The following is an 11,467-nucleotide window of genomic DNA, read 5'->3' as shown; positions in this document are numbered from 1 at the left end:
GGCTGACTAAATACTTATTTGCCCCACTGTATATATATATATATATATACCTATTATGATCACCACAGTGTATAAAAAAATCAGTGCAGAAATATTATTCGCTTCTTTGTCTCAGAACCAGCCAATGAGGTTATTTAGTCTTAAATTACTGGAAGTTGGTCTTGAGTTTTAAAGCAACAAACATTTCTGCACTGAGTTTTTCTGCACTTAATTTTTTTTACCCAATTTTTTTTTTTACTGAATTTTTATAAGCTGAGTTTTTTTTTAACACTAAATTTTTTACACTTATTATTTTCACTGAATTTTTTGTACACTGATTTTTTTTTCACTGAATTGTTATACACGGAATTATATTCACAGCATTTTTTTTTTTTTTTACACATATTTTTTTTTACAGAGACTTTCTTTTTTACATTGAATTTTTATCCGATTAAATTGTCAGCATCATTTAATGTACAAAAATTGAGTTCACAAAATTTAAAACGCAAAAATTCAAATACATAAATTCAGTGTCCAAAAAAAGCTTTGGTAATAAAGACACAAATGAACCTCCATACTCAAACCCGTCTTGTCGGGCAATATTTTCTACAGTCAGACAGGAGACCAAGAAACGACTTGAACAAAAATACAGACAAAAATAAATAAATAAATCGATGTACATCGGTTTCCAACAATTTGCTATTAATAATCTGCAGTTCCTGCCACAGAGCCAACTGTGATATATAGTTGAATACAGTATTATAAATGATCAACTCAACATTGTTACAAGTATTAGTCAGCTAAGGTAACAGTCTGTCATCACCACCTTTCACCGTTAATCAAAATTACAATTTTATTTGATGTGACCAAATGAGGCACAATAGCTTGTGTTTCTTTATATATTGTGAGTTTTTTTTTTTGTCCTGGATGCTGTCAGTATAAAAATAGTCTATGGTGCAAAAAATTTGGGAACATCTGTTGCAGAGCAGATATGAAGTGACGAACCCCTTTTTGTTTTGGTTTAGGAAGCATAGAGATGGTTGGGTTACCACGCCTCGTCTTTCTTTGCACACAACCTCTGTGTTTGCTGTGCTCTGTTTTCTTCTTCTTCGTCTTTTTTTTTTATTTTTTATTTATTTATTTTTTACCTGATTTGATGCCGTTTTTACAATGCTACATTAGCTGCAGACAATTGTTGATGAAACACAAAGCAGAATAATGTCATTGGTCACACGGACATGAATGTGACAAACCTCAGTGACCTCGGTTATTATGCTGCAAAGGAAAACTATACAACAAAAGACATGTTCTGTGTTATCAAACCACCTTGTAAACATCTACTGTACAGAAGAGCAAATATCGTAAGCATGTACAACTACTGTATGTAAAAGTGGGTGTGTGCATGTGAACTGATATAATGTGGAATATCAACAGAGAAGATAACATGGAGGGAGTAAACCCCTTCTCCCCCCCTTCAGTTGGGCACTTTGGGCTCAATTCGGAGCGAGGCTTCGTACATGCTCTCTTCATCCAGGACACAGCTCCTATCCAGCAGGTACTGGGCTACCTGGAGCACAAGTTCAAGATAGCAAAAGAAAAACCCTTCAATGTCACTTTTACTTTCATTTGACATACCCAAATCTATTTATTCTGCCTAGACTCAACTACAAAGTTGTTACATGGCTGTCTTTTTCAACATTGGAGCCTTAGTATCGATATCAATATTGACCCGATGTCAGCGCATCAAACATGATTTTACTATTTTGTATTGTGAAATGTAAGAAAATAATTAAACAAGGAACAATGGCAGGTATGAAAAACACTAAACTATTGTTACCGTCTTTAAAAAGGGTCATAATATGATTCTTTTTTTCTACATTTAAAAACACTTCCTTGTGGTCTACATCAGTGGTTCTCAACCTTTTTTCAGTGATGTACCCCCTGTGAATTTTGTTTTAATTCAAGTACCCCCTAATGAGAGCAAAGCATTTTTGGTTGAAAAAAAGAGATAAAGCAGCAAAATACAGCACTATATCATCAGTTTCTGATTTATTAAATTGTATAACAGTGCAAAATATTGCTAAAAAGGGATGTTTGGATAAATAAAAATGGTTAAAAAGACCGCCGTTCTTGTCTTCCTTAGACACGTGGTCTTTCTTGAACTAACTGTAACAACCCCAGAGTTCTGTTTAAAACTATTAACACTGTCATTGATGCTCCCAAATCTGCTGGTTTTGATGCTTCTTTTGAATTCTGTGAAAATTGTCTCCATTTTTTCACTGACAAAATTGTGTCAACTAGAGCCAGTCTATTTTCAGCCTTCATATGACCCTTCTGTTCCCCTGCATTTCTCTTCTGTTTTCCATCAGTTTGAGCCGGTGTCCTTTTCTTTTTTAAGTGACACAGTTAGTCATATGAAGCCCTCTGGTTCTCCTGCAGATGCCCTCCCACCTCGCCTGTTTAAGGAGGTACTTGCTACTATTGGATCAAGTGTCCTTAACATTATCAATAGTAGCCTCTCTTCTGGAATAGTTCCAGTAGAGTTTAAACATGCAGTGGTACCACCTCTACTTAAAAAACCCAGCCTCGACCCCTCTCTCCTCTCTAACTTCAGACCTATCTCTAATCTTCCATACATTTCCAAAATATTAGAGAAGGTTGTCTACAGTCAGTTGTTGCCCTTCTTAGAGGATAATGGTATCACTGAGCTGTTCCAGTCCGGTTTTAAAGCCCTCCACAGCACAGAGTCAGCGCTTCTAAAAGTTTTTAACGATATCCTCCTGTCCACTGATTCTGGTAAATATGTTGTCCTGGTGCTTTTAGATCTGTCTGCTGCGTTCCACACCGTCGACCACGCCACCTTAATCACTCGTCTTGAGAACTGTGTGGGCATTAAGGGCGCCGCCCTCAACTGGTTCCGGTCGTACCTAACCGACAGGAGTTTTTGTGTAAAAGTAGACAGTTTTATGTCGTCCACAGCTCCTTTACCACATGGGGTCCCCCAGGGCTCAATCCTTGCCCCAATATTATTTGCGCTTTACCTTCTCCCCCTTGGTTCTATTTTTAGGAAGTACAGTATTGCATTTCATTTTTATGCCGATGATTGCCAGATTTATTTTCCCATGGCACAAAATAACACGGTTCAACGTCTTATTGACTGCCTGCACGACATCAAAGTCTGGCTTTCAGCTAACTTCCTGAGCCTAAATGAAGATAAAACAGAAGTTATGTTGTTCGGTCCAAGTCGCTCTCCCTCCCCCAACGTTGACCTCGGCACTCTGACCCCGTATCTCAGCGACTCTGTCACAAACCTGGGGGTAAAGTTTGACTCAGATTTTAAATTCGAAAAACAAATCAGCAGCGTCGTTCAAAAAAGCTTTTATCAATTACGCCAAATAGCGAAAGTGAAACCGCTTCTATCAAGACATGATCTTGAGAAATTAATCCACGCTTTTATCTCGACTCGTCTTGATTATTGTAATGCCCTGTATGTTGGCATTAGCCAGGCCTCCCTCGCCCGCCTGCAGCTCGTGCAGAACTCTGCTGCTCGTCTGCTAACACAGACCCGCAGACGTGAGCACATCACCCCTATTTTAGCGTCCCTTCACTGGCTCCCTGTGCGTTACCGAATACATTTTAAACTCCTTTTATTTGTTTTTAAATGTCTAAACAACCTCGCGCCAACCTATCTCTCCGACCTCCTTCAGCCTTACTGCCCCACCCGATCCTTAAGATCAGCCGATCAGCTGCTGTTGACGGTCCCTGACACAAGGCTGAAGCTTAGAGGTGACAGAGCTTTCGCCGTTGCTGCTCCCAAGCTCTGGAACGACCTACCTCTGAGTGTTAGACAAGCCTCCTCTCTTCCTGTTTTTAAATCTCTCTTAAAAACATACTTTTATTCCATGGCTTTTAACACTGAGTGATATCCATCCTGCAATGGCGCCCCATAATACACCTGCTGTGATCCTGTTTTTATGTTTTTATGTTTTTATTAATTCTATTTTAATTATTTATTTTTTATCGTGTTCTGTTTGTGTTGTGTTGTCTTTGCTCGGTACTCGTTTTATCTTTTAACCTGCTCATTGTACAGCACTTTGGCTACCCCTGTGGTAAATTTTAAATGTGCTCTATAAATAAAGTTGATTTGATTTGATTTGATTTGGAAAAAAAGATATAAAAATAACCAAAAACTTGTTGAAAAATAAACAAGTGATTCAATTATAAATAAAGATTTCTACACATTGAAGTAATCATCAATTTAAAGTGCCCTAATCCCCAGAGATCCATCTGGATTGATTAACTTAATTCTAAACATTTCTTCAAAAAAAAAAGAAATCTTTAACATCAATATTTATGGAACATGTCCACAAAACATCTAGCTGTCGACACTGAATATTGCATTGTTGCATTGTAATGAATGGAATAGCCTACTTGATTTGATGTTCAGTTTATGAACTTACATTCATATTTTGTTAAAATGTTATTCAATAAATATATTTATAAAGGATTTTTGAATTGTTGCTATTTTTAGAATATTTTAAAAAAATCTCACGTACCCCTTGGCATACCTTCAAGTACCCCCAGGGGTACGCGTACCCCCATTTGAGAACCACCTGTCTACATAACATGTATTGATGGTTCTTTGGTGAAAATTCTGCATAGATATGCATATGTTTTACAGACCATCTCTTCAGGACGTGGCGTTTTGTGGGCGATTTTATTTAAAAGTGCCTCAACTTTGACAGCATCTTCTCCCCGCCAGCCATGTTGTAGTTTTTAGCGCTTCCATATCGACTCTACTGACGGATATAAGTTGGAACTCTCTGCTACTTTCTAGTAGAATTGGCAACAGTGGAGGATGCATGTGCGAGCCAGTATGCCCCACAACAAGAGGATAGAGAAAAAAACAACAATTTATAAACTACAATGTCATAATAACTCATTAAAATAACAAATTTCCATGTGCTCAATGTTTCTTTACCATTATTGCTATGTTGTCTATTACCATTGTTGGTATTTTGTCCCTTACCATTGTTGGTATGTTCATTCTTCCTACATTGTTGATACAAATTATTGTTACAATTTGATAATTATTGTTACCTGTGGTAATGCCACCATGATACAACAATTGTATTATAATCCTTAAACTAACAGTGAAACTCAATGTATTAATCACTGTATGGAGAACTGGGGGTAGGATTAAATAAATTATCTTCTTCCCACTCCCTTTCAGGCAAAACTGGATCATAATGCTTACATACTATACATTACCTTTTGCATCATATTAATTTATATTATTATGTGTTGTCTACCTCGTACTTTTTTTTAATGTCATTGCCTTAAATAAATGAATAAATGAAAAAAAAAAAAAAAAGAACTCGCGCAAAGCTCTTTGCGTAAAACTCTACCAAATATGGAGATATCTGCTGATTTCCAACAAAATTCTAAACATAATACGGTAGAAATAAAGTTACAACACACAAGAAATATCATTTTAGTCGATGAGTTGCTTACCTTTGGGTGAAGGTCCAGCTTGTACGCTGTTTGCTGAAACTGACGTATTTCTCTGATGATGTGAGAAATCTGGAAAACGGGAAAAGCACAATGATCATATATATATATATATATATATATATATATATATATATATATATATATATATATATATATATATATATATATACACATATATATATATATATATATATACACATATACACAAGTAGCATGTCAAAAGGAATTGTGTGATTAATCTACATATAAAGACGATTAATAGCGTTACTTTTTTTTTATAATTAATAACATGGGTTAATACGTACGGTATATATATATATATATATATATATATATATATATATATATATATATATATATAAAGTTAAAGTTATGATTGTCACACACACACTAGGTCTGGCGAAATTATTCTCTGCATTTGACCCATCACCCTTGATCACCCCCTGGGAGGTGAGGGGAGCAGTGGGCAGCAGCTGTGGCCGCGCCCGGGAATCATTTTTGGTGATTTAACTCCCGATTCCAACCCTTGATGCTGAGTGCCAAGCAGGGAGAGAATGGGTCCCATTTTTATAGTCTTTGGTATGACTCGGCCGGGGTTTGAACTCACAACCTACCGATCTCAGGGCGGACACTCTAACCACTAGGTATATATATATATATACACTATATACATACATATATATAAACACACATATACACAAATAGCATGTACTGTCAATATGAATTGTGTGATAAATCTACATATAAAGACAATTAATAAGGTTCATTTTTTTTACAATTAATAAAATGGATTAACGTGTTGTATAGCCTTAATATTTGTATACATATTTAAATATATATATATATATATATATATATATATATATATATATATATATATATATATATATATATATATATATATCCATCCATTTTCTACCGCTTATTCCCTTCGGGGCCGCGGGGGGCGCTGGAGCCCATCTCAGCTACAATCGGGCGGAAGGCGGTGTACACCCTGGACAAGTCGCCACCTAATCGCAGGGCCAGTAATAAATGGATTAACGTGTTATTTTTGATAGCCTTAATATTTGTATACATATTTGAATATCTGCGATGAGGTGGCGACTTGTCCAGGGTGTACCCCGCCTTCCGCCCGATTGTAGCTGAGATAGGCTCCAGCGCCCCCCGCGACCCCAAAAGGGAATAAGCGGTAGAAAATGGATGGATGGATGGATATTTGAATATATATATATATATATATATATATAAAAGCTTCAAGAGGTAGTCATCTGAAATGGTTTTCACTTCACAGGTGTGCTCAAAGCTCATCGAGAGAATGCCAAGAGTGTGCAAATCAGTAATCAGAGCAAAGGGTTGCTATTTTGAAGAAACTAGAATATTAAACATGTTTTCAGTCATTTCACCTTTTTTTGTTAAGTACATAACTCCACATGTGTTCATTCATAGTTTTGATGCCTTCAGTGACAATCTACAATGTAAACAGACATGAATATAAAGAACACGCATTGAATGAGGAGAAGGTATGTCCAAACTTTTGGCCTGTACTGTATGTATATATATATATATATATATATATATATATATATATATATATATATATATATATATATATATATGTATGTGTGGGAAAAAAAATCACAAGACTACTTCATCTCTACAGGCCTGTTTCATGAGGGGGTTCCCTCAATCATCAGGAGATTTTTAAAAATCTCCTGATGATTGAGGGAACCCCCTCATGAAACAGGCCTGTAGAGATGAAGTAGTCTTGTGATTTTTTTTCCCACACATACATATATTGCGCTCTACTACGGTATCGAGCACTATTTTTTGGATAACCTTATTAAGACATATATATATATATATATATATATATATATATATATATACACACACACACCGTATGTATTTAAATATGTATAAAAATATTTCGGCTGTCAAAAATAACACGTTAACCCATGTTATTAATTATAAAAAAAAAAAAAAAAACAATAATCGTCTATATATGTAGATTAATCACGCAATTCATTTTGACAGTACATGCTACTTTACCTTAACTGCGGGTGATAATCACAAATTATAAAGCCCATTTTTTAAAGGGCTTTATAAAGTTGGTATGGTATGGTAAAAGTGTGAAAGTGTCAGTGAAGTGTGAATCTGATGGAAAACAATTATCATTTGACAAGACAGCATGATGACCACTTTATGTTTAGCATCATCTCACCATCCTCATTTTTGAAAAGTTGACCAAATTGTCTTCGGTGTAGTTTGGAGTTCCCTCCTCGATGAAAGCCAAGTCTGTGAGATACATGCCCAAATAGGGCACACACGGGGGATCACAACTGGAAGGGAAAAAGGACAGTTTCTTAAACACAAAATGGTGGTAAAAACATGAATCACGAGCAGCACTCACTTCTTCAGAGCTTCTCTCAGGTTTTTGAACCTTCCCTCTGAAGAAACCAGCTTCTGAAGCTTATCAATCAATGCTTTTGTCTGCAGGATAAGACATTTTCATTAACAAACACACACGCACACACATGCACACGAGATGTGGCGTTTGTGAATGAATCCGGTCTTTAGAATGGCTCTTTTAAATGAATGATGAGAAGTTTTTTAGCCGACCATTTAAGAGCCGTTTTTTAGGTAAATGCAGATTCATGCGTCATCCGACTAACAACTGGACTGGAAATTAAGTCAAAGTCAAAGGGAACGTAGCAGGATTTGTATTAACTTTTTCATTTATGTTTATTTATTCATTTAATTACATTTTTTAAATTGTATTCACTTTTCTGGTCCATTGTTCTAAAGTAGGTCACGCGTATGCACACCGGGCAGAGTAGTACAGTTTAATATTCACATGTCTATTCTAGTTGTATTTATACTTTGTGTATATATGCATTAGGACTGTCAAAATGATTAAGTTAACTCATGTGATGAATCACTAAAAATATTGCATTAATCATGAACACACTTGGATGAATCATGCAATTTATCACTGATCGGTGACCTATAGCAGTTAAGGTAGAAGAGCTTGTAAATATATTGCATGATTAATGTAAATGTGTTCAAGAAAAATGTAATAATTTTTAAGATTTTTGTCAAAATGAATGAATTAAGGCATATCACAAAAAAATCACAATCACAAGAAAAATATTACATTTATCCTGAATATATATGTATATATATATACAGGTAAAAGCCAGTAAATTAGAATATTTTCAAAAACTTGATTTATTTCAGTAATTGCATTCAAAAGGTGTAACTTGTACATTATATTTATTCATTGCACACAGACTGATGCATTCAAATGTTTATTTCATTTAATTTTGATGATTTGAAGTGGCAACAAATGAAAATGCAAAATTCCGTGTGTCACAAAATTAGAATATTACTTAAGGCTAATACAAAAAAGGGATTTTTAGAAATGTTGGCCAACTGAAAAGTATGAAAATGAAAAATATGAGCATGTACAATACTCAATACTTGGTTGGAGCTCCTTTTGCCTCAATTACTGCGTTAATGCGGCGTGGCATGGAGTCAAAGAGTTTCTGGCACTGCTCAGGTGTTATGAGAGCCCAGGTTGCTCTGATAGTGGCCTTCAACTCTTCTGCGTTTTTGGGTCTGGCATTCTGCATCTTCCTTTTCACAATACCCCACAGATTTTCTATGGGGCTAAGGTCAGGGGAGTTGGCGGGCCAATTTAGAACAGAAATACCATGGTCCGTAAACCAGGCACGGGTAGATTTTGCGCTGTGTGCAGGCGCCAAGTCCTGTTGGAACTTGAAATCTCCATAGAGCAGGTCGGCAGCAGGAAGCATGAAGTGCTCTAAAACTTGCTGGTAGACGGCTGCGTTGACCCTGGATCTCAGGAAACAGAGTGGACCGACACCATCAGATGACATGGCACCCCAAACCATCACCCAACCATGCAAATTTTGCATTTCCTTTGGAAATCGAGGTCCCAGAGTCTGGAGGAAGACAGGAGAGGCACAGGATCCACGTTGCCTGAAGTCTAGTGTAAAGTTTCCACCATCAGTGATGGTTTGGGGTGCCATGTCATCTGCTGGTGTCGGTCCACTCTGTTTCCTGAGATCCAGGGTCAACGCAGCCGTCTACCAGCAAGTTTTAGAGCACTTCATGCTTCCTGCTGCTGACCTGCTCTATGGAGATGGAGATTTCAAGTTCCAACAGGACTTGGCGCCTGCACACAGCGCAAAATCTACCCGTGCATGGTTTACAGACCATGGTATTTCTGTTCTACGGACCATGGTATTTCTGTTCTAAATTGGCCCGCCAACTCCCCTGACCTTAGCCCCATAGAAAATCTGTGGGGTATTGTGAAAAGGAAGATGCAGAATGCCAGACCCAAAAACGCAGAAGAGTTGAAGGCCACTATCAGAGCAACCTGGGCTCTCATAACACCTGAGCAGTGCCAGAAACTCATCGACTCCATGCCACGCCGCATTAACGCAGTAATTGAGGCAAAAGGAGCTCCAACCAAGTATTGAGTATTGTACATGCTCATATTTTTCATTTTCATACTTTTCAGTTGGCCAACATTTCTAAAAATCCCTTTTTTGTATTAGCCTTAAGTAATATTCTAATTTTGTGACACACGGAATTTTGGATTTTCATTTGTTGCCACTTCAAATCATCAAAATTAAATGAAATAAACATTTGAATGCATCAGTCTGTGTGCAATGAATAAATATAATGTACAAGTTACACCTTTTGAATGCAATTACTGAAATAAATCAAGTTTTTCCAAATATTCTAATTTACTGGCTTTTACCTGTATATAGAGAGAGTTTTTTTGTTTTTTTTTACTTAGTATTTGTGTATTTTTTTTCAATATTGTTCAAATACTCTTGCTATACAAAACCTTCTAGGTATGGAATGTTTTCAAGGAAAGCTCAACAAACTAATACTTCAGAATAATCAACAAACTAATACTTCAGAATAATTCCCACCGATAGAGTTTATTTTTGTACATCTAAATTATTCTAATCCACATCTTATGTTATAACTTCAACCAGGGATAGTTTCATTGATAAAAACGAAAATAAACGTTAAAAAACCAACCATAACAACAAGCCAGCCTTTTGAGTGGCTCTTTGGAAGGACGGGCTCCTTAGGATCCAGCTACCCATAAAGAGCTAAACCCCCCCCCCCGCACACACACACACACACACACACACACACACACACACACACATTCTTGTATTTTGTACCTTCTTGAGACCTCCGAAAAATGCCTACCTCTTTAGGACCACCCTTTCTAGATATATAAATATTTGTATTTACAACTATGCAAATATAAAAAAAGGTAAGCTTTTTGTTTGTAATTGTTTTTTAATCTTCATTATTTACTTCAAGTTATTACAGTATGTGTCTACATACATATTTATTGATATATTTGTATTAATTTTGGCGCATTTCAATTTCTTACACACACTTGTTATTACATATGCTGGTCAGAGGGGGAGCACTTCGAGTTTTTACACACACTTGTTATTTCATATGCTGACCAGGGGGGGAGCACTTTTAAAACCGACACACAGTCAATTTGAAAAAGCCCTCCTTTTTGGGACCACCCTAATTTTGATGGATTTCACCACCAGGGGTGCAAATGAGATCTTCATTTTTTGTTTTTTGTAATGTGCTTAAGGCCGATGACAAACGAGTCACGGACCACAGATGGCCCCTGTGCGGCACTTTGGGCAACCCAGCTGTAGAAGTTAACTGTTAATGGCCACTATAGTCTTAGTACCGTAGTGTATTTGTTCATCTTACGGTCACATATGGGACGCGGGTTGTCTTACGTCAGCACCGAAAGTCGTAAAATCAGCTGTTTTTTCGGGGATGAATAGGGAAGTCCTTCTTTAGCTGCCGTCTTGTTTTATCATATATTGCTGCCTTTGCACCTGTCAATGTTTACTTTTATATGCACATTAAATCAACAAAAAATTCCTGACTT

The 11,467-nt window shown here is 36.6% G+C and overlaps 1 protein-coding gene across 3 annotated transcripts in view; it reads right to left on the bottom strand.

The window, feature by feature from the left end:
* Positions 1 to 1,115: 1,115 nt before the first annotated feature.
* The window catches only part of rasgrf1 (Ras protein specific guanine nucleotide releasing factor 1), a 146,843-nt gene continuing 136,491 nt past the window's right edge, over positions 1,116 to 11,467 (bottom strand). For all 3 annotated transcript variants that reach the window (XM_061925231.2, XM_061925232.2, XM_061925233.2), the window contains 4 exons: positions 7,904 to 7,983; positions 7,715 to 7,832; positions 5,494 to 5,562; positions 1,116 to 1,546 (listed from right to left, as the gene is read on the bottom strand). In XM_061925231.2, the coding sequence (XP_061781215.1) occupies positions 1,454 to 1,546; positions 5,494 to 5,562; positions 7,715 to 7,832; positions 7,904 to 7,983 (360 nt within the window). In that variant the 3' untranslated portion in view covers positions 1,116 to 1,453. The remainder of the gene's footprint in view (positions 1,547 to 5,493; positions 5,563 to 7,714; positions 7,833 to 7,903; positions 7,984 to 11,467) is intronic.

This window comes from Nerophis lumbriciformis, linkage group LG29, assembly GCF_033978685.3.
Source record: "Nerophis lumbriciformis linkage group LG29, RoL_Nlum_v2.1, whole genome shotgun sequence".
Lineage (NCBI taxonomy): Eukaryota > Metazoa > Chordata > Actinopteri > Syngnathiformes > Syngnathidae > Nerophis > Nerophis lumbriciformis.
Note: the sequence above shows the minus strand (reverse complement) of the source record. Positions and strands in the feature narration are given on the sequence as shown.